Source organism: Schistocerca gregaria, chromosome 6 (assembly GCF_023897955.1).
Source record: "Schistocerca gregaria isolate iqSchGreg1 chromosome 6, iqSchGreg1.2, whole genome shotgun sequence".
Taxonomy (NCBI): Eukaryota; Metazoa; Arthropoda; class Insecta; order Orthoptera; family Acrididae; genus Schistocerca; species Schistocerca gregaria.
In genome coordinates, this window is record NC_064925.1 from 146,284,843 (window position 1) to 146,308,742 (window position 23,900).

Consider the following 23,900-nt stretch of genomic DNA (forward strand, 5'->3'; position numbering starts at 1 on the left):
TAACCATTTACATTCTAATGTCTGTTTGCCGTCTTGAGTTATTGGCTGTTTCGGCGAACAACGCATAGACTGTCAACTGTATTTTACTATTTTTCCGTCATAGTTTAGAACCTCTATTGTCTCTATGGCATATTTTGTGGAGATATTCAAAGAGGAAGTCCTTTTTCTTAGCTCTCTTTCCTTCCATCGATTGGTTTTAGCTCCTTTTTTGTATTAGTGTTGTAAGGTTCTAACATGGGCGCATATGACTTTAGTTGTTTTTGCACCCTAAAATGAAACAAAACCGAATCAGTGGATTTCTGCATTTGTGGCACATATCTTAGCTATAATGACTGCCTATTTGTCTCCGTTCTGCTTACATTCTTTCGTTATTGTGCCGCATGTCTGCAACACCACCAGGAGGCATTCAGTCTCAGAGTGGGTAGTGGTCATAATGTTTTGTCTCATCAGTGTAAACCTGAACAAATTTCCCCTAAATTTTACAGAAAATGTATCATTTCAGTCTTTCTCATAAACAAAAGTTTCTTCAGTCTAGTCAGCATTGCAGCAGCTCTCTCTCAAATTGTTGTTTTAAAAATATATATCAACTGTAACACTATTAGAAAATTTATAAAAGGCAATGACTATTGACATAATGCACCAACACCTCTAGGCTCTTCTCTCCTCACTGACAAAGGAACTATTAGTTCCAGTGACTCCTGTAGTCTGTCACTTTTACTTACATGTATTTATCAACAATAAACACATTTTTCCATTTGAAATTACATACTAGTCAGTCATTCTGTCTCATAATTTATTAGGTTTTTTTCAGTTAAATTTCCCTTCAGTGCTGCTGCAGAGTTCTCTCTGTCAGGGATAATTTCAGATCTTCATTGAACGAAACCAGCTCACCTTTACAAATAAAGGATGTGATGTCTCGGACTTCTATGTACAACTAAGGTTTTCATTGTGAATGAAAACATCACAAACTGATTTTTGACTATTGCATCATCAGGTACGAAGATGCATATGAGGTGCAGTGAAATTTTGTTGGATCAGTGATTTGAAACTAATGCATCTACAGAGTATCTCCATTACCAGAGATGAAAAATTTTAATCATAGATTTAGGAGTAAAACAAGAGGGATTACTTAAGTGTAAATGCAATGTAAGATTATTTAACTAAGGTAAAACATATGACAAATTAATTAATAAACTAAGGACAAATTACAACAGTTGTACACAGAAGAACATAATTGAACAGTAAACTTTGGTAAAATGTTCCAGAAAGTATGAGGATACTATGTAGATGCATTAGTTTAAAATCTTTGAGCCAACAAAATTTCATTGCACGACGTACTTCTCTATGTACCTGATGATGACATAACAGCCAAAAACTGGTTTGTGAACAAATAATAAATATTCTAAAACATTTCATCAGTGTTATGTGTTTTCATTCATAATGTATAAAATAATCTAACAGTCAATCAGTGGAACTTAGGTGTCTGTTAAACCTCAGTCAGATTTGTGTTGGTGCATAGCAGAGAGAAAAAGGTGAAGCTATAATGCAAGGGAGAGTAACAAAACAGGGAAAATTCTTTGTAATCCCATCTGGTGTCAAGTCTGTCTCTATACCAAAGCAGTACTCTTGTAGCTGGCATAGAGATTTTATATCACTTAAAAAAAAAAAACCTCAAGCATAAATTTCACTTACACCGAGATAGCTATTTACTTCATATTTATATCTTATCTATTCCCTTTTGTTTCCCCATCGAAGAATGCAGTATTCAACAGTTTACTCAGGAGACGAAATCTGTAGTAATCTCCTGCCTCCATTTATAACTTAGAAACATGAGCAACAGTTCACTTTTTGTAACTGGAACTGTATTGTATTGCAGTTAGAAGGCATTGAATCCACACAGATTAACTGCCAAACCATATAGTTCCCATGCACAGTAACACATTCATTTTTCAATTCATCATCCAAGTTAATAATTCAAAAGGAATGGAATTCACAAGGTATGACCTTGCATATCAGTTGGAAAGGGAAAGGTAAATTGGCCAGGATGATAGCAACATAATGTGGGGGGGACACTGAAACTCGTGGAAGTACCTCTCTTTCAGGCTAAGATCACTATCCAATGATCCAACATTGAATGAAATTAAGCTTAATGAGAAGCTCAGAAAGGCAGGCACTAGATATTTTAACATATCACAAGATTCTCATAAAAGTGCAGTGAAAAATAATGTTAGTATACGGCATTAGAATCAGGAGATAAAGATCACTTATCTTCCCGATTCTGTTATTCTCTTAGAGTTCTTTGCATTGTTCACGTAGGAAAAAAATTCTTTTCTCTTCTAGTTAATTTCTGAAACTCTACATTTTTGTTTTTAGAGAATATTACTCACAGTGGAGTATTTCAGGGACTGGAAATTAATTACATATTAAAACCAACAGCTGGACCAAGATTTCATTTGCCTTTCATTGGCTGTAAAGACCCAGTGCCAATTTTAAGGGTTGTGTGGAGTGTGAGAAGCATGTGCTATGGTTAGTGCAATAATATATTCTCAGCCGCTAAGGGAGCAATACACAGGGAGCTAAAGAACATCTCAAAATTCTCCAGATAATACTGATTTAAAAACTTTGTTAGCTGGCTTAAGTGGGATACTTTCTATCTATCTTAAAGTGTGACAATTCATGTTTTTTCAACATTTCTGGGACACACTCCCATGAATTGCACAAACCTGGGCCCATTCGCACTACCCGTTCATGTAGATTCAGTATCTCCTACTACTCCTATTTGGGTTTTGTAAACAGTATCCTTTGTAGACTAACAGCATTTTCCCTCTTTCCTGACGAAGCAACCGCTGGTTGCGAAAGCTCGAAATTTTGTGTGTGTGTGTGTTTGTGTGTTTTTTTTATTGTGCCTGTCTACCGGCACTTTCCCGCTTGGTAAGTCTTGGAATCTTTGTTTTTAATATATTTTTCCCATGTGGAAGTTTCTTTCTATTTTATTTGACCATACCATTTCATATTTATAGAAACTGTTGTTCCAAGTATGTAAAAGTTGACTACAGTTGTGACTCATGGATACAACCACACATATGCGAACAAACCAGGGAACCAAGTGGCAGCTGAGATAGAAAGGTAATGGAAGGCACGATAGAGGAGGGAAACATGGGGCACTCAACAGGACTAACAAAATTAAAGCTGAAATAATGTATGATCCTGAGGAAGTTCTCAGTGTCACTGCAGTTGTGGGGTAGTGTTCTTTTCTCTTACACTGGAAAAATGTTATATCTGCAAAATTAATTAAACATGTGTGTTGTTTGTCATTGTAACCCACATCAAAACAACTATGTTTGCTCATTATTTCCATCCTGGAAGTTCCTTTATTGTATAACTTTAAATTTGTTTTGACCTGACATATACTGCTAATTTATTGTTGAAAATGACTGAGGAATACTACACATCTGTCAAAGTGCAGAAATTCATGCCAGATGCTGATGGAGTCGAGTTCTGCATGTCAGATACTCTGTTCACCTGTGCCAATCCCTACTCAGCATTAGAAACTGAAATTGCTCAGAAATAACTCATCTATTTCACTGTCTTTGTACATAAAAATAATTTTGGTTTATTTATTGTACTTTCTATGTATATTCACATGTTTCTCAATTCTTATTATTTACAGGAGGTTGGCAAGAAGTACCCTGGAGACCTAGACAAACTACGGCGTATGTCTCTGATTGAAGAACATGGTGAAAAGACGGTCAACATGGCACATCTTTGCATTGTTGGTTCACATGCTGTAAATGGAGTTGCAGCTATTCATTCAGACATTCTGAAGAAAGATGTGTAAGAACCTGTAATTCTATATAAGCATTTATATTATTATAGGACCTTATGATAAACACACAATGTTAGTATTGTATGCCGTGCCAAATTAATACGGACGTACTGATAGTAAGTTTACGTACAACTGAGTTTCATAGTAAAAGGTTAACATCCATTTCACTTCATTCCAGGAAAAAATAAGCACTGGCATAACATCAAATGTTTGTCGTTTACATTTTTTGAATTTGAGAAGATGGGACCTGGGTAAACTGAACGAACCAGAGGTTGTACAGAGCTTCAGGGAGAGCATTAGGGAATAATTGACAAGAAAGGGGGAAAGAAATACAGTACAAGAAGAATGGGTAGCTTTGAGAGATGAAATAGAGAAGGTAGCAGAGGATCAAGTAGGTAAAAAGACAAGGGCTAATAGAAATCCTTGGGTAACAGAAGAAATATTGAATTTAATTGATGAAAGGAGAAAATATAAAAATGCAGTAAAAGAAGCAGGCAAAAAGAAATATAAACGTCTCAGAAATGAGATCGACAGGAAGTGCAAAGTGGCTAAGCAGGGATGGCTAGAGGACAAATTTAAGGATGTAGAGGTGCATATCACTAGGGGTAAGATAGATACTGCCTACAGGAAAATTAGAGAGACCTTTGGAGAAAAGAGAACCAATTGCATGAATATCAAGAGCTCAGATGGAAACCAGTTCTAAGCAAAGAAGGGAAAGCAGAAAGTTGGAAGAAGTATATAGAGGGTCTATACAAGGGCGATGTTACCGAGGACAATATAGAAATGGAAGAGAATGTAGATGTAGATGAAATAGGAGATATGATACTTCGCGAAGAGTTTGTTAGGGCACTGAAAGACCTGAGTCGAAACAAGGCCCCCGGAGTAGACAACATTCCATTAGAACTACTGACAGCCTTGGGAGAGCCAGTCCTGACAAAACTCTACCATCTGGTGAGCAAGATGTATGAAACAGGTGAAATACCCTCAGACTTCAAGAAGAATATAATAATTTCAATCCCAAAGAAAGCAGGTGTTGACAGATGTGAAAATTAGCGAACTATCAGTTTAATAAGCCACACCTGCAAAATACTAACACACATTATTTACAGACGAATGGAAAAACTGGTAGAAGCTGATCTTGGGGAAGATCAGTTTCGATTCCGTAGAAATGTTGGAACACATGAGGCAATACTGACCCTACGACTTATCTTAGAAAATAGATTAAGGAGAAGCAAACCTAGTTTCTAGCATTTGTAGACTTGGAGAAAGCTTTTGACAATGTTGACTGGAATACTCTCTTTCAAATTCTGAAGGTGGGATGGGTAAAATACAGGGAGTGAAAGGCTATTTACAATTTGTACAGAAACCAGATGGCAGTTATAATAGTGGAGGGGCATGAAAGGGAAGCAGTGGTTGGGAAGAGAGTGAGACAGGGTTGTAGCCTCTCACCGATGTTATTCAATCTGTATATTGAGCAAGCAATAAAGGAAACAAAAGAAAAATTTGGAGTAGGAATTAAAATCCATGGAGAAGAAATAAAAACTTTTAGGTTTTCCGATGACATTGTAATTCTGTCAGAGACAGCAAAGGACCTGGAAGAGCAGATGAATGGAATGGACAGTGTCTTGAAAGGAGGAGGTAAGATGAACATTAACAAAAGCAAAACGAGGATAATGGAATGTAGTCGAATTAAATCAGGTGATGCTGCAGGAATTAGATTAGGAAATGAGACAATTAAAGTAGTAAATGAGTTTTGCTATTTGGGGAGCAAAATAACTGATGATGGTCGAAGTAGAGGGGATATAAAATGTAGACTGGCAAAGGCAAGGAAAGTGTTTCTGAAGAAGAGAAATTTGTTAACATCGAGTATAGATTTAAGTATCAGGAAGTCATTTCTGAAAGTATTTGTATGGAGTGTAGCCATGTATGGATGTGACACATGGACGATAAATAGTTGAGACAAGAAGAGAATAGAAGCTTTCAAAATGTTGTGCTACAGAAGAATGCTGAAGATTAGATGGGTAGATCACATAACTAATGAGGAGGTATTGAATAGAATTGGGGAGAAGGGGAGTTTGTGGCACAACTTGACTAGAAGAAGGGATTGGTTAGTAGGACATGTTCTGAGGCATCAAGGGATCACCAATTTAGTATTGGAGGACAGCGTGGAGGGTAAAAATCGTAGAGGGAGACCAAGAGATGAATACACTAAACAGATTCAGAAGGATGTAGGTTGCAGAGGGTACTGGGAGATGAACCATCGTGCACAGGATAGAGCAGCATGGGACGCTGCATAAAACCAGTCTCTGGACTGAAGACCACCACCACAACAACAACAACAACATTTTTTTAAATATAGTAAAATTTCTGCAGAAGTTACAAATACAGATAATTACTAGGTGCACATAATTTTAGTTTTTAAGATTTATAGATGTAGTTCCTTTCACAAAATTTGTTATTTTGTTACAGGTTCCATGACTTTTATGAGATGACACCTCATAAGTTTCAGAACAAGACAAATGGAATAACCCCTAGAAGATGGTTGTTGCTCTGCAACCCTGGACTGGCTGATCTCATTGCAGAGGTAAACTTAATGCTTAAGTGGGTACCATGCATCTACCTCTACATCTTCATCCATACTCAGCAAGCCACCTGACGGTGTGTGGCAGAGGGTACTTTGAGTACCTCTATCCCAGTCTCGTGTTGTTCGTGGAAACAAAGATTGTCGGTATGCCTCTGTGTGGCCTCTAATCTCTCTGATTTTATCCACATGGTCTCTTTGCGAGATATATGTAGGAGGGAGCAATCTACTGCTTGACTCCTCTGTGAAGGTGTATTCTCGAAACTTTAACAAAAGCCCGTACCAAGCTAATGAGCGTCTCTCTTGCAAAGTCTTCCACTGGAGTTTATCTATCATCTCCATAACGCTTTCGTGATTACTAAATGATCCCGTAATGAAGCGCGCTGCTCTTCGTTGGATCTTCTCTCTCTTCTATCAATCCTATCTGGTACGGATCCCAAACTGGTGAGCAATATCCAAGCAGTGGGCGAACAAGTGTACTGTAACCTGCTTCCTTTATTTTCAGATTGCATTTCATTAGGATTCTTCTGATGAATCTTAGTCTGGCATCTGCTTTACTCACGATCAACTTTATATGATCATTCCATTTTAAATCACTCCTAATGCCTACTCCCAGATACTTTATGGAATTAACTGCTTCCAGTTACTGAGCTGCTATATTGTAGCTAAATGATAAGGGAACTAACTTTCTATGTATTCCCAGCACATTACATTTGTCTACATTGAGATTCAATTGCTATTCCCTGCACCATTCATCAATTCATTGCAGATCCTCCTGCATTTCAGGTCAATTTTCCAATCTTACAACCTCTCGATATACCACAGCATCATCCGCAAAAAGCCTCGGTGAACTTCCGATGTTATCCACAAGGTCATTTATGTATATTGTGAATAGCAATGGTCCTACGACACTCCCCTGTGGCACAACTGAAGTCACTCTTACTTCGGAAGACTTCTCTCCATTGAGAATGACATGCTGCGTCCTGTTATCTAGCAACTCTTCAATCCAATCACACACTTGGTCTGATAGTCCACATGCTCTTACTTTGTTCATTAAATGACTGTGGGGAACTGTATCGAATGCCTTGCGGAAATCAAGAAACACGGCATCTACCTGGGAACCCGTGTCTATGGCCCTCTGAGTCTTGTGGACGAATAGTGCAAGCTGGATTTCACATGATCGTTTTTTTTCAAAACCTATGCTGATTCCTATAGAATAGATTTCTAGTCTCCAGAAAATTCGTTATATTAGAACATAATAAGTGTTCCAAAATTCTGCAGGAAAGGTAAATGAGTCAACTTTCATCCATTGTAGGTGTGGAATACTGTGCCTGTGATGAATAAGAATGTTTAGAAACGACTACTAAATTTTTTATTTTACCATTACTGTTTCAGGGCATTGTCATTAGATGGTATAAAGTTCTTCACAGTTGTTTGTAGCATTGTGGGGAATGTATGGCGATGGCAAGACAGGAAAATTGAAACAAGCAAGCATTGAATGTGGCAAAGTATGGGGTTGGTGCGTAAGTTCATAGTGTTATTCTGCAAGTTTAATAAACACAACAGATACACATAACAGAGACTTTAGCCATCAGTAATATAGTCTCCTTAACTATTTACAATAGTCTGCCAACGTTGGGGTAACTTCTTGATTCCGTGACCGTAGAAATCACATGGTTTTGAGGCTAAGAACTTCAGTCATGTTTGGAGCCCATTTTCATCCAGAGAGGAAGTTCCTCGAAGGTTGTTTGATAGAGTGTGGAAAAGGTGAAAATCTGAGGGCACAAGTTCAGATGAATAAGGTGGGTGTGAATGACTTCTTACCTCAGCTCCTGTATAGTGTTCTTTGTCAGTCCAGCAGCATGCAGGTGGGCATTATCATTGAGTAGCATCACTTCGTACAGCTTTTCCTTATGTTAGCATAAAGACACCATTTGTTGTCACCAGTAATGATACGAGATAGGAATGGTTAGTTTTGTTGACGAGCCAGTTCATGATAATCAAGCAGATGTGCACATATGGTCACCTGCTGATTTCTGTGATTGCAACTGAGAGCATGCAGTACCCATACTCCCAATTTTTTGATCCTTCCCCTTTGCATGCATACATCACATGATGGCGGAATAATCACAGTTCATCACATTCGCTGGTTCTTGAGTACAATGACATGTATTGTTGTCGATTAATGCCTTTAAACACTGTTCATCAAACCCAAAGGTCTTCCTGAATGTGGAAAGTCACTAATGTCAAAACAACCCTCCTTAAAACAAGAAAATCATTTTCTTCCTTTGCTCTGTTCAGTACAAAGCACAACTGTTCCTGGCTGCCTTCACTGCTTTCACCCCTCTATTGAAATCGGACAGAAGGATATGTTCGAAATGTTCAGATTTCTCCCCTTGGCACTCCATTTTATAGTGTCTACAGCTCCGCTCACTATCCCAAAGTGATGAAATGACAATATGTAAACTCGAGCAACAAGCACGCCAACATGAAAAACAAAAAGGCTACGAACTTGTGTACAAACTTAATATCTAGAGTTATGTACATCATAAGGCTGATTTGACAGTATTACTTACAGTATTGCTGTATTACTATAAGTATTTTCATCAGTAACACCACCCTTATGACTAAGTAATTCCAGATACTTTGCCACATTCAGTGCTTGCTCTTGTAAGCCCTCCAGGGGTATAAATATATCACTCAGTATAATTGCAAATCATCTGATAGGCATGGTGTGGAAGGATACATTTACCCACTTCACATCACATGCCAAAACACTCGCATTGGATTCAATGACTGCTACAAACCACCATGGTTTCACTTGTCAACCAACTGATGTTTACATCAAACTCTCTGGAGTATCTATTGATGATGACGTTGCTTGGTCTTTGTTGATATCTGTAATTGACATTTGTCTAACATGCAGACTTGTCAGTCTGTCTAATGTGGGACTGTGTCTAATTGAAGGTTGTGTTTTCAGTGAACAAACTGACGCATAAGGGTGCACAAAAAGTGTGGTTTGTATCTGAGTGTTTATAGTTGACCCTACAGGCAATGATTGTCAATACTGATGTTCAGTACTGTACTGATCACATGGTATCCATCCCCAGAAGTATTTGGTTTTGTATATTTCCAGAAAAAGCTGGAACTGTTACTTCAGTGATTTAATTGTAAATAAGTCATGGTTGTTAAAGCAGCCGACATGCAATCCATACTTACTTCGATTTTTGTCTATCCTGGCAGAGCTGCATGACAACCGCCCACAATGTTACAACCAATCATTAAGAACTGTGTACCATTGGATGAAAAGTTGCTAAGTTGCTCAAAATTGGTAATGGTAAAATGAGAAAATTTGTGTCATCATAATAAGTTAATTGTTAAAGTCAGTTAAAGCTCTGTCACCACTACCTTGAGCGAACTTGCTGCTGCTTGGGATGGTGTTTGGGCAGGGATAAGTGAAACTTATTTTACTGGAAATTTTTTTGATTTCTTATTTTTGTGTTAGATGCGTCCAGAATTGAAACTTAACCTGCACACGACTCTTCCTTACAATGTTTATCATATCTAAGTAATTGCAGAAGTTTTCATGCAGTTATTCTAACACTAAGATTGTTGTTGCTGTGTTGTGTAAATTGACATTGTTACATTAAATGCTGCATGCATATTTTTAAAAAGGTAATTGATGGAAAATTTGATTGTACGATTATTTTCTCAGTGTCATGCAGATTTAAAGAAATGAGTATTTATTTATTTATTTATTTATTCTTTAGAAAATTGGTGAAGACTGGATTGTACATTTGGAGCAACTCCAGAAACTAAAGGCATTTTCAAAGGATGCAACATTCCAGCGAGCTATCCTGAAGGTCAAACAGGAGAACAAGCTGAAACTGGCCCAACTGTTAGAAAAAGAGTATAATGTGAAAGTAAATCCTGCTTCAATGTTTGATATTCAGGTATCGTTAAAAGAACATGTGAAGTTTCAGTTCAGCAAAAAATTTATTTTTACCTTCTTTTGTAACACATGGTTACTCTTTTGTTTCCATAGGTGAAGAGAATCCATGAATACAAGCGCCAGTTGCTAAATTGCCTTCATATAATAACAATGTACAATAGAATTAAAAGGAACCCTAATGTCAAGATCTCACCTCGTACTATTATGATTGGTGGCAAGGTAAGCAATCAGTGAAAAACATCTACTTTTCTATTGTCAATTATGCATATTGTTAGTCTGTTATAACATTAATATTTGTTCTGTGTAAACTAACAATGATCACAACTGATTTCTAGCCATAACGTGTTTTGTTCACAATGGTCATTTATCCAGGTAGCTCCATTATTTCTCTGTGAAATGTGAATGAGTGTCTTGTTAATGCAAAGGGAAAAATTAGTGCAACATTGTATGATTATGCCTGTCAGGCATCTGTTTCCCACTGCTTCTCACGTATCTTGGTCCTAATGTGGCTGTGAAAATATCTTGACCATGCACGCTTAACTTAGTTCTTAGTATTCTTTTATAGTATTTCATCCCATTTCGCTGTCAAGCCACTAAAATATCATTTGATACATTCTTCCACATAAATTGCTTTCTTGTACAGATGTTAGAAATGCTGTAGCCACTCCCTCTGGGATATTACCCTAATGCACTTGCCATAAATTATCTTCTCATTCATTTAAAACTTTCACATTGAGGTGTCTCCATAAACTAGTAACTAAGTCGTACGTCTGTTTTCATAGGTAACAGCATAATCTCCCCCTTTTCACTTTCTCTCTATTTGTTTCATTATATTTATCATATAAATATGATCTAACTAGAATTATCAAATTAGTTTCAATTGTTGCCCAACATACTTCAGCCATCAGGACATTTCATTGTTCTGCTAATAGAATACAATGAATTGTCTGTTGAAGTTGAAATCAAATCTGACTGTGAAGTTATCTGGACATGAGTACCGTATTTACTCGAATCTAAGCCACACTCGAATCTAAGCCGCACCTGAAAAATGAGACGCGAAATCAAGGGAAAAAAAATTTCTCAAAATTAAGCCGCACCTGACATTTGGGACTCGAAATTCAAGGGGAGAGAAAAGTTTTAGGACGCACCTCCAAATCGAAACAAAGTTGATCCATTGTAACATGAGACATAATTTAGGTCAAATGAATGACGATGTAGCTACAGTAGTTTGGTTCGAGTCGTAAGCTTAGCAGTTAAGCTTTACCAGATAGCCATTGCTATGCGTCAGGAGCTTCTTCCGTATTTATACGGGTACCCTTCCTTTATCACATGCTTCGTCTGGTTTGAATTGATTGCTTATTTTTCTTTGATCTGATAAGTGCCGTTCTCTATGTTATAGGTGTTTACGTCACTCTAAGCTGAAAATGCATTACTGTACTGTGTCATGCATTGTTTGTCGCATTCTGATAAGTGTTTACAGCTTGTCGCTACTCGCGGCATGGCTTGCTTTTGTTCGTGCCACTGCCGCTTACAGTAAAAAAAGAGAGGAATTGTCTCATTAGCGAAACAATGGCAAGAGACTGCTATTTGTTGTTAGTTACACTGCTGCTTTCTTTGATAATGATAAACGAGAGCCAAATAATAGACTGTGTATGATAGAGGATGTTGTGAACGAGACTTGAGCGAAAATTTTTCTCTGTTTGAAAATCTTTGCAGACGCCTCTTCAGTACATTACATTCTGCACAGAAATTAGTCATCTTAGATTTAAAAATCTAGTCAGTTGCCGTGCTTCATTTCTGACTGTGTCACTATTCAGCATAAGAATAATACGAATATAAACATGACATGATATGTATGGCCTATTCTTTCGCATTTGCTGTTGTCTCACTCTAGTTTCTAGCTTATTAGGCAGACAGGATTTAAATAAGATAGCAGCAAACACGAAAGAATAGATGGCAAAATGTTTACATTCATATTATTCTTATGGTGAAGAGAATACTGCATGTGATTCACAATTCATAAAAGTTCCTATTAGCAACCATCACTTGTCACAGGTAGGAAAAAATTCAGAACATAGCATTGGCCATATTGACAAACATCCCAAACAGTCTAGCCAGTTGGATTTTTGTAGTACATTGAAAGGCTTCTACATTCTAAGTTGAACAATACGGAATTTGTATTTACTTCATTGGATAATGTATGAAAATGCAGTGGTCGAAACTCGGGGCGGAGAAAAAAAAAAGCTCATCTTCCACCTTTTTTTAAAATTTATATACTGACGCAGAGGTTTTGGAGCCAGTATTTTTGTGCCTGCAAAGCATGCCTGTGTAGCGCTACATATATTCAACGGCAGAAGTTAGTTGTGGCGGCACCTACCAACATTTTCAGAACTTCCACTTACTTTGCACTCGATTCTAAGCCGCAGGCGGTTTTTTGGATTACAAAAACCAGAAAAAAAACTGCGGCTTAGATTCGAGTAAATAGGGTAAACAGCCTTGGTGAACTCAAATTAATAATTGGATGCTTTTACTGGCCACCCAATTCTGCTGTAAGAGTTGTGGAACCATTCAAAGGAAGTCCACACTAAGTAGCACATGAATACCCAATCATGCAATATTAGTTGGAGATAAATTTAAAATATAGAGAATAAACTGGGATGCCAGTGGATTCACTTCATGTGGCACAGACAGAGAGTCTTGTGAAATGGTTGTGTATACATTTTTAAAAAACACTCTTCAGCAGTTAGTTCGACAACCCACATGAAATGGAAATATTTTAGACCTTGTAGTTATAATCAGATCTGACCTTACCGACAGTGTGAGGCAAGGATTAGTGATTGTGATCTCATCATAGCAAAAATGTGTGCTAAAGTTAATAACTCCATCAAGAAGCCTAAGAGAGTATTTATGGTACAAAGAGCAGATAAGCAGTTCTTGGTGTCCCACTTGGATAGTGAAGAGACATCATTTAGTTTCAGTATGATATATGTAAAGGAATTCACCCTGGAGAAACATGCAGTTAGTAAGTGGATTAAGGATGGAAAAGACTCAGTGTTGTTAGCAATAAAATGTGGAAAATGCTGAACAAGAAATTTTTTATTTTTTTTTTACTCTCGGGTAAAAAAAAAGAATATGGAAACGTCAAGAGGCAAAGGTTGGCAGAAATTTGTGCATCTGTAAAGGATTAATGCACAAGGCACACAACTACTTTCACCACCTTGCTTTGGTAAAGGATCTTTCTGAGAACCTGAGAAGATTCTGGTCCTGCATAAAATCATTAAGCAGGCTGAGGATTGTTCTGTCACTCGGTAACCAGTCATGTGCAAAAGAAGGCAATAAAAGGAAACCTGCTGGAAGATACAACTTTTATGCAGAATGACGCTCCACCCCATATTCCTACAAGTGTGAAAGATATCTTGTGCATATTGTTTGTTGAGGCTTTCATGCTGAGCTGCCATGTCCATCGTGCTTGAGCTCCCAATCTGTGTTATTATTGGTTGTGGAGCTGCCTGAAGTTGTAAGTGCACTTCGATCATCCAACCTTACTAGGGATGTTAACAAGACAACATCTAATGGAAATAACGCACCATACCTGCTATAGAGTACTGTTCACAACATTGTCCCTCAACTCCAGATATTGTAAATGAATGTTGGTGGAACGTTAAGTATTTGTTATAAGGAACAACATCTTTGCTACATATTAATTGTTGTGCTAATTATTGCTTTTGTATCATCTGAAGTGCGATGTCTTGGCTGTGTCATTTACATTTTTGGTTTTAATAAAACCCCATATCATTTCAAGCATGTATGTCAATTTTTACCTCTGTACCTACATTATTGTGTGAAGAATTGAATTTTCAAATATTAATGAACTTTTGGGTCACGTTATGTATAAATTATCTGAGGACAGAATGAGGAGCAATCTGTGTCCCTTCCCAAATACTGCTGTAGCATATGGAAAAGTATTGTTGAATGAGTGTAGAAGGATACAAGATGACAGACAGAATTTTTATTTTGTGTGATAAATGGCAGCTTGCGATAAATGTAGAAAAATCTAATTTAATGAACGAGTAGGAAAAACAATCCTATAATGCTGAAATACAGTATTAGTGGCGCCCTGCTTGACAAAGTCCTGACAATTAAATATCTAGATGTAATGTTGCAAAGTGATATGAAATAAAATGACCACATAAGGACAGTAGTAGGGAAGATGAATGGTCGGCTTTGGTTTATTGGGAGAATTTAAGGAATGTGTAGCTCATCTACAAAAGAGACCACTTATGGTGCACTTGTGAAACACTCTTGAGCATTGCTTGAGTGTTTGGGACCCCACCAGATTTTATTAAAGGGAGACATGGAATCAATTCAGAAGCAAGCTGCTAGATTTGTTGCCAGTAGGTTCTGTCAACATGTGAGAGTTGGGGAGGTGCATTGTGAACTCAAATTGGAATCCTTGGAGAGAATACAATATTCTCTTTATGAAGCACTGTTGAGAAAGTTTAGAGAACAGCCATTTGCAGCTGACTGCAGAATAATTCTACGGCCACCAACATTTATTTCACTTAAGGACCATGAAGACAAAGGCAGGAAAAATTAGGGCTCATGTGGGGGCATAGGAAATCAAGCATCTCCTGATTGAGCCCTGGAAATTGAAATTTGATGATAACATTTGGATTCACCATGCATATAGTTTCATAAATAAGGGAGCCAGCATGCCATTCTTGACAGTGCTTTCAAGAAAAACTAGCCAAAGACTGGCAGTGCACCACAACAGTAGTTGTCCACATTTTGAATGCCATGCCTGCCCCAAATATATTTCTGTCAGTTGTACAAATAAACCCTTATTAACCTGCAGTAGTTGGACAATGTTTAGTACCATCAGTAGTCACTGCGGACTTTTAGTCCACTTGGCGATAAATACAAATTTAAAAGTGCAAATCAACAAAGTAAATGAGAATATGCTGTTTACTATGTTTGATTTTAATGTACTAAGTACATACCTTTTATAAAGGTATCTTTTTTTCTGTCCAGTTCCACTGAAATACTAAGTCTCCAAATATGTTAAAATATTTGTGTGGATATGAATAAGATGTTTAATAATATCGTAAACAGGATGGTTCAAATGGCTCTGAGCACTATGGGACTCAACTACTGTGGTCACAAGTCCCCTAGAACTTAGAACTACTTAAACCTAACTAACCTAAGGACATCACACACATCCATGCCCAAGGCAGGATTTGAACCTGTGACCGTAGCGGTCACGCAGTTCCAGACTGTAGCGCCCAGAACCGCTCGGCCACTCCGGCTGGCTCGTAAACAGGATAAAAGGCACACATTGGTTACAACAGTTCTTTCAGTTTACACAGTTCAGTCACAGTTTTCTGTTTTTTAAATATTCTGAACAAATAACACATGCATGTTCCAAACACAGATATTTACTCATTAGCATCAGCTGTACCTGGTACGTCTGTTCTTTCTCCTGTCACAGTATACAAAATGTCCTCTCTGTTTGTTACCATAGTTGGTGGGCCTTACTTTCACCCCAATTTGGAAAATTTCACAAATCCTTGAAGGGATATTAGACAGTATGGTACTCATGGCAGCTCAGACTCGCATGTGTTTTGTAACAAGCTCATAAGACAACTGGTGCAGAAAATCTCTTTGTGGAGTGCAGCTGGCTGGGTTGTTGGCAGCATGAATCACTAAATAAATGATGCCTCCAGCATTGAGTAATGAATAAAATATGACCATAGGCCATCAGCAAGTCTCTCTTGCACAACTTTAGACAGCACACAACTTGTCACACATGTTTATACCTCCTTTCGTCTTGTTACATGTGACTATCATTTCTGCTTTGCCTGTCTCTTCATCAACACTATCATCATGGCAGAGACCGGATAACTGTACAAGATTTTTGCCTTTCTTAGGAGTATATGTTAAAAGACTGCAAGATTTTCTGAGGCCAAACATATTTGAATCCACTGGATGCTTACTTGGCTTTGTGAATTCACTTGGAAATTCCTTTTTGTTTTTTCATGTGGTTCCTGGTAAAGTTAGTGTTTCAAACAGCTGAAGATTGGTAAACCAGTTAACCACTGTGATATTCCTGTGAATTCCTTTGATGGAGGTAGACAGTCTCTGAGCTACAGAGATTTACATAATATGGCCCCTCTGGTTTTGTTTCAACATATACTCCCATATCAAGGACATAATACATTTTGGCCTCAGAAAGGGCAAATATTTTTGTTGTGTATTTGTTCGACTTGCGGGGTATATACAGTCTAAACCGACAATTGCCTCAAAATGCCTCCAACTTCTCCTAGATTGTGAGCTATTCAAAGGGGTTGTATGCTGTTTTGCAATTCTAGACAAAAATGTCAAAAGGTCTCGTATTGGAGCTAACTTGTCATATTTCAGTCTTTTGTCTCTTGTCAACTTGTTGTCAAGTTGCAGACAGTTGAGAAGGAAGCAAAATCTAGACAGTGACATGAAAATTTCTACCTTTGTGCCATCAATCTTCCATAGATTGTCTCCATTTGGATGGTTAGCCTTCATCATTCCAGCCAAATGCAGTAAACCTATTTGAGCTTGAATTTCACTTGCACTCATAGCGTTGCAGTACTTGTCTCTGGAAAATTTACACTTCTGGGGCTCAATAAACAGGCTTGTCTTTTCTGCTATTGTGCTGATAATATCATCAGTAAAAAAATGCTTCCAAATTTCAGTTGGCATTTTCAGGTGTTTTAGAGTAGGCTTTACACCAGGAACATGGATTATGATATTTTCCGACCTGGTTCTAACATTCTTGGAAGGTTCATGTTTATCCCATTTTGTAACCTGATCTTTTCCAACATGCACTGGATCGTTTTTGATATTGTCAATATTGTCTTCGCCATCAGACACCTCATGTTCTGTATCAGAATTTTCAGGTTGCTTCTATGCCTTATCTACACTTCCTTCACGTCCATCATCAAAGTCACATTCATAATCACTCTCTGCCAAAACCTCGGCAAGCAAGTTTCTAATTCTTTCAGACTTTTTCATATGCAACCATACTGCAAAATAAATAAATAAATAAAGTAAGTAACTAACCTGAACCAAACAAAACAATGTAACTAACAGAAAGTATCGCTGCAATAATAAGAAACCCCCTTGAAAATTAACAATAATATGACAATAGTAGCATACCTTTTACTATTAATCAGGTAAAACCATTTCTTGCACGGGACTGTGAGTCCATAATTGTCAACCAGTCCTCCACCACTGCTCCAGTCCAAATGACACAAAGGAGTAACATAGTACTGCTGATTGTAGGAAGGTTCATGGATCAAGTGATTCTTAGGTCCAACGAGACTAAAAGGACAGAAAAAAAAAATCATCCGTATGGACTGTCAGTCCATACACAATTACTGCAGGGTTAAATAACCACACTTTTCAGAAGGGCTCTGATTCTGATAATACAGCAATGGTTCGTGTTCATTTTTTATTTACGTGTATGTCCCATCTAGGCAAAACTCTTGAGCTTTCTCCATCTTCATCAGGAGCAATTGAATGTTGTGACTGCTGTCACATTGACCATTTCCAGCTCACTGATATCAGTTCTGTAACATTTGTATCAAGGATGAAGACCAGCAGTACACTGTTTGCTGTACAATATGACTGTGAGATATAACTAACACGTATGGTGCACCTCAAAGAACTGAATGATTAAAATATTTAGCAAGAACAGGCATTTCCATTTAATCTTGGATGCTGCCAGTGGCATCATCTACTACTGTACTTTAAATATAGTACTACAATACAGCCAGTTTAGTCTTTAGAGCTGTCAGCGAACTTTAAATGCAATCTTTAATGCTGTCAGCCAACTTTAAACTGTATATTCTGATGATGCTCTTGTACATTTGAAGAGCGAAAAAAGTGCAACTTGTGGCTGTTATTAAAAACTTAATTAAAACATAGGCAAAGTATTTTATGAATCCGATACTTATGTAAATCATGTTATTTGAAGTACACTGGTGTCCAAAATTGAAGCACAAATGGAAACTTTGCAAGGTTGCATTTACTTTGCCAGAAAACAGTTCAAATAGATGGCAGTACAGTAGAAACAGTGTAAAGAATACAGAACGTAAACAATTGCAATATGCGTAACGGTAGACAAAAATGTTCTTCATTTTTTCCAACTTAACAGCATTGCTCACACGTTCCAGCAACTGATTGATGTGCTCAGTATGGAGTGTGACCACCTCTGGCAGCAACATAGGCCTGACAATGATGGGACATGCAGTGAATTATGTCATCAATCACATGTTGAGGCAATAACCCGCATTCTTCGTGCAGAGTTGCTTGCAAGTCTTGGGGAGTGGTTGGTGTATGCTGACATGATGTAACCTGTCTCCACAGTGTATCCCAAACATGCTCTATGGGATTCAAACCGGAAGAGCAAGCAAGCCATGCTATGCATACAATATGTCCAATTTGCAAGACAACATCAGCCACCTGTGCTCAATGATGTCAAGCATTATTGTCCATCAGCACAAAGTCTGGGCTCACAGCACCTCATAACAGCAGCTCATGAGGTCCCAAGATCTCATAACGACACCTGACAGCAGTTAAACCTTGTCGATTCACCCGTACAATTTCCTCAAGACCTGTTAGAGTGGTAAACATAATCCCTGGCCATGCCATTATGGACCCTCCTCAATATCAGTTTGTTTCCACAAAGTTTGGGTCTCAAAATAGTGTTCCACATTCCTTCTAGAGGTGAATCGATTGAGAATCACTCTCCAGACCATATCAGGACTCACTTGTGAAAGAACATTGGCTCATTCTCCAACCATACAGGTGGCATGTTGACAGCTCCCCTCTAGATGTTCCCTCCTGAGAAGACATGTCAAAGGTACACTCACAGCAAGTCTCCGACAATAAAGGCCACTCTGCCAAAGCTTTCTCTACACCATATGCCTCGATCCAACGTATCCATAAAATGCTGCGAGTGCTGCGAGATCAGATCCCAGTTGTTGTACAGTACTAAGGTGGTACCGTTGTGCCCTTACAACCAAGTAATGGTCCCCTCTTTCTGATGTCACACATGATCAGCCCTGCCCAAGTCTTTGGGATACAATTTTGGTCTCTAAAAACTGTCGCCACATCCAAGAAACAACAGAACGATTCACATTAAGACATTGGTCCACATCAGTTTGCAACTGTCCTACTTCCTTTCTTGCTATGGCTTTGCAATTGAAAGAGTCTGGTAGGTGTCTTTTCTGTACCGTGCTGCACCATCTGTGACTTAGTACATTGTGATTGTGGACAGGTACTATGCCGTTTGACAGGTGCCCTGTTGTCATCGCTCGCATGACTGTCTGTTGACCAGAGTGCCATCTTCGGTGCAGAACATGATTGTAAGGACATTTGTTGATAGTTGGTATGATTATATCATGACTTGGGTGCAGAATAGGGAAATAGTGGTTTGTTGCTTCAATTTTGGACACCAATGTTTGTTTATTAGTCATGTCTGAAACATAAATGGGCAACACAACATTTACAATTACAGTTTCTGCTTAGTTATATCATTGACACCCAGTGTCCATCTATATGAATGACATAATTTTCACAAATGAAGTATTTGCAGTAAAGCCATTACTTCATGTGTGTAAACAAATAGTTTATTACACTTACGTATGTGGTATGTGCTGATAAAAGAATGGGGAAGCTCTGAGGTACACATTCCTAGAAATATAACTTTTCATATACGAACATGAGGAAGGTACCAAATGAGGAAAAGGAGATTTATTTCTGCACAGCTCATAAGATCTTTTAAAAAAAGTCACGGAACATGAAACCAAAAGAGTATGTAAACTGTTCCATCTTGTGAACTCTGCTTGTGTTTGTTTTTCATAGGCTGCTCCAGGTTATTATATGGCAAAGAACATTATCAAACTAATATGCAGTGTTGGTAATGTTGTGAACAATGATCCTGTTATTGGTGACAAACTGAAAGTGATCTTCCTCGAGAATTATAGGGTGACTCTGGCAGAAAGAATAATGCCAGCAGCAGATCTGAGTGAACAAATCTCCACAGCAGGCACTGAAGCTTCAGGAACTGGGAACATGAAGTTCATGGTGAGTGTAGACAAAGTACAAACAATACACCTACCCCAGTATGACTGATTAAGTATAAAGAATGAAGTTCGAAAATGACAAATAGAAGGCTTGTATTTTCTCATTATGTCAACCCTGTTAAATTCTCACAGTTGATGAGCATGACTTTTGCCTTTTAGATTGTATTAGGAGGTTTCATTGAACTGTGAGTGGCAATCATGCCAATTTTTAATAGCATAACATACAGCTGGCCACAGCACAGTTAATTCAAGTAGTTCTATACCAAGATGTAACCAGAACAGTGAATTCACTGTTTCAGTGTGATTCACATGTTTCAGAGTGTAAAATATCTTTTCACCATCACTAATATATTTCTATTCAAACTCACCATTGATTTTTATCCATAAACAGCTGTAAAGTTGTATGTTTGTGTTAAAGCAGGCCAAAATAATCTATTATATTGTGTACTATTTTCATTTTCTAGTTGAATGGTGCTCTCACAATTGGCACATTAGATGGTGCAAATGTAGAAATGGCAGAAGAGATGGGCCGTGATAACATTTTCATCTTTGGCATGACTGTTGATGAAGTAGAAGAACTGAAGAAGCGTGGCTACAATGCTTACGAGTACTATAATCGTAACCCTGAAATTAGGCAGTGTATTGATCAGATACAGAATGGTTTCTTCAGCCCAGGCAACCCTGATGAGTTCAAAGATGTTGCTGACATGCTAATGAAGTTTGACAGGTTCTATTTGTTAGCTGACTATGAAGCATATATTAAGTGCCAAGAAAAAGTTGGTGAAGTGTACCAGGTATGTGACAGGCTTGATAAACTTGAAAATCTCTTCAAGATGAAGATACTATGTATGAAAAGTTATCATGACTATATAAATCTATGTTTCTCAGATAATCATTGTCACCATTGTTGTTAATTCACTGTTCTGTTCCCAGAACCAGAGCAAGTGGACAGAAATGGCAATAAACAATATTGCTTCATCTGGGAAGTTCTCAAGTGACCGCACAATAGCAGAATATGCAAGAGAAATCTGGGGTGTGGAACCCAGTTGGGAAAAGCTTCCAGCACCGCATGAACCACGTGAAGAGGATGCTGCCAAAGAAGCCCCCTCCAAACAAGCTAAGAAGTAGAATGGCTGCCTCTGAAAAGACCATTTCTGTGTGGCACACTCTGCTGCTGTGTGCAAGAAATGTTTAGTGCGCTTGCTGTAAAGAAAAGAACATTTCTTTGCTGGGCAGGTCTGCCACTGAAAGACTCTTGTGTGTATAAGAGTGCTGACATCATGTAAATACATTGTGCTATTTTCAGAAATAAAAGTAAACTAAATTTTATTTTATTTTTATTTATTTTTGCATATAAAGTAGCCTGTTTTAACAGGCTGGCTGGGCATTAAAATTTGGAGAGTGTAGAAAGAATGTTTTAAGCTGTCTTCCTCTTACAGTACAACCAATGACAAATATTAAGTATTTTAATATAGTACTTGTATTATTACTGCTCACTGCCAGTATAAGCACCGTGAAATTCACCTGCACATGTAAATAATACAATCTTCATCACAATATGAAATAAATGTAATTTTAGGAAACTTCTTGTATTAAATTAGATAAGAACTTATTTACACAACAAAATTTTCCAACTCTGTTCAGAAAAGCAATTAGTGATATGTTACAAACTGATACATTTCGTTTCTGTGGGGCATGTTTCTTATATTCCGGTGAAAATACACTGTTTCATGTAGGTATGGCAGCTTAATAATATATTATAACAATGGAAAATCCAGGTAGGATCGTAACAACATTATGAAAAGTAATTCTGATGTTGTTTTAGAGAAATTGTCTACTCATGTGTTCTTTGAGAAATTAGTGCAAACTAGCTCTTCCAGTTTTCATTTGATGGTGGTTAATGCGTTGCAGAAAATTTCAGGTTTTTGAAAATTTTACCCTCTAATCCTTTCATTGGCAATGCAATGTCTTAACTACAACAAAAGTGATCCCCCTTTTGCTGAAGCTCAAGCATTTTACAAGCCCAATACAAAGTATGGCTTGGCGTAAAAACACAAGAAGTAAGTAAAAGGTTTGAATGCATACTTTGTTATGATTGTCATTGTAATCACAATGTCCACAAGACAGTGGATGTAATGCTCATTATTGTCCTCTTTCCCCCCCCCCCCTTTTCCATATGAAACCTTTAGCAGATACTAGTATGCAACAGTGGCCCAGTGCATAGCCTAATCTCCAACCCTGGCAACTCAGGCAACATTGTAACAGCATTAAAAACTAGATTTATAATTCATATTGCTGAAGTTCTATGCCATTCCATTGTAGTTATCCCATTCCAAATCATGGCATCAACTATGTAAACCATCTTCATCTGTTTTACCTTTATACTATTCTGTCTTCCACTGTTACTTAACATTTTGCTTCAATTACAGAAAATATTGTTCACCTCATACCATAAATTTTCATACTGGTTATTTGTTCTTCTTGTTTTCAATTCACTATAATGTATGATAGTACTGGAGATAACATAACTGTACATACTGAATGTAGATGAAGCCATTCTGTAATACATTCAGACATGTCGAACTATTTTATAACAATTAACTTGTACCTTATTTTATTGGGTTTTTGCATGTTAGTAATTTATGACTTGCGTGAATGCATGCTTCTGTTGTACATTTGTTATAATACTAATTTTTGTATTTGCTGTATGGAAAAGAGATCTGAATAAAAACATAAAACCAGCATTGGTGTTGTACAAAAGGTCAGTTCAGTTTGCTCATCTAGTGAACATGTATTTTTCAAATAGGACTTCATATGTGCTGCACCAGATGCAGTAAGTAGTTTCACCAGAGTGAATGTAAGAGGGAATCTAGGGAGGCCCTCTCCTGAAACTGCTGGATGTATAGTAGGAATAAATTTTAATGGTCAAGCAGGAAGAGAGAATATGTGCCCTTCAGGCACAGTTAGAGGAAGCCAGACAAGAACTGACGAGGCTATGGAGCAGGAGAGTGGAGAAGTAGGAACTGGCAGTAAGGCTATTATAAGTAAACATGCTCAGAAAGTTTCATTTTGAATGCTGAGTAATGGATTTATCCAACTTTGAGTCATATGGACAAGAGTGTCCTGTAGTTACCGGCATCACCATTTGATGGTGCCAGTAGAGATATCCATAGGTTTGACTTCACTAAACATGGTCTGCACCTGAACAGGTGGAAGGGATGGTGGGTGAAGACAATAAGTGACAGTATAGAAGGTGGATTTGGGCTCACTCAAGCCAAAGCCTGTTGATAAAGTGTACAAGGACCAGTATTTTACGTGAATTCAGACAGGAAGTATAACTGCTTGAAGAAGTTTCCTTTAACAGTGAAAAAAAGTTTAATAAATGGGAAACGCATATCAGAAGGTGGAGTGAGAGTATTT

General features: G+C 37.7%; 1 protein-coding gene across 1 annotated transcript in view; it reads left to right on the forward strand.

Annotated features, from left to right (window-relative positions):
- LOC126278472 (glycogen phosphorylase) overlaps positions 1–23,222 on the forward strand; it is a 146,989-nt gene extending 123,767 nt beyond the window's left edge. Inside the window, exons 9-15 of the mRNA XM_049978615.1 lie at positions 3,671–3,834; positions 6,296–6,410; positions 10,178–10,360; positions 10,453–10,578; positions 20,260–20,481; positions 20,945–21,274; positions 21,414–23,222. Of these exons, the coding sequence (XP_049834572.1) occupies positions 3,671–3,834; positions 6,296–6,410; positions 10,178–10,360; positions 10,453–10,578; positions 20,260–20,481; positions 20,945–21,274; positions 21,414–21,608 (1,335 nt within the window). The 3' untranslated portion in view covers positions 21,609–23,222. The remainder of the gene's footprint in view (positions 1–3,670; positions 3,835–6,295; positions 6,411–10,177; positions 10,361–10,452; positions 10,579–20,259; positions 20,482–20,944; positions 21,275–21,413) is intronic.
- The last annotated feature ends 678 nt before the right edge of the window (positions 23,223–23,900 follow it).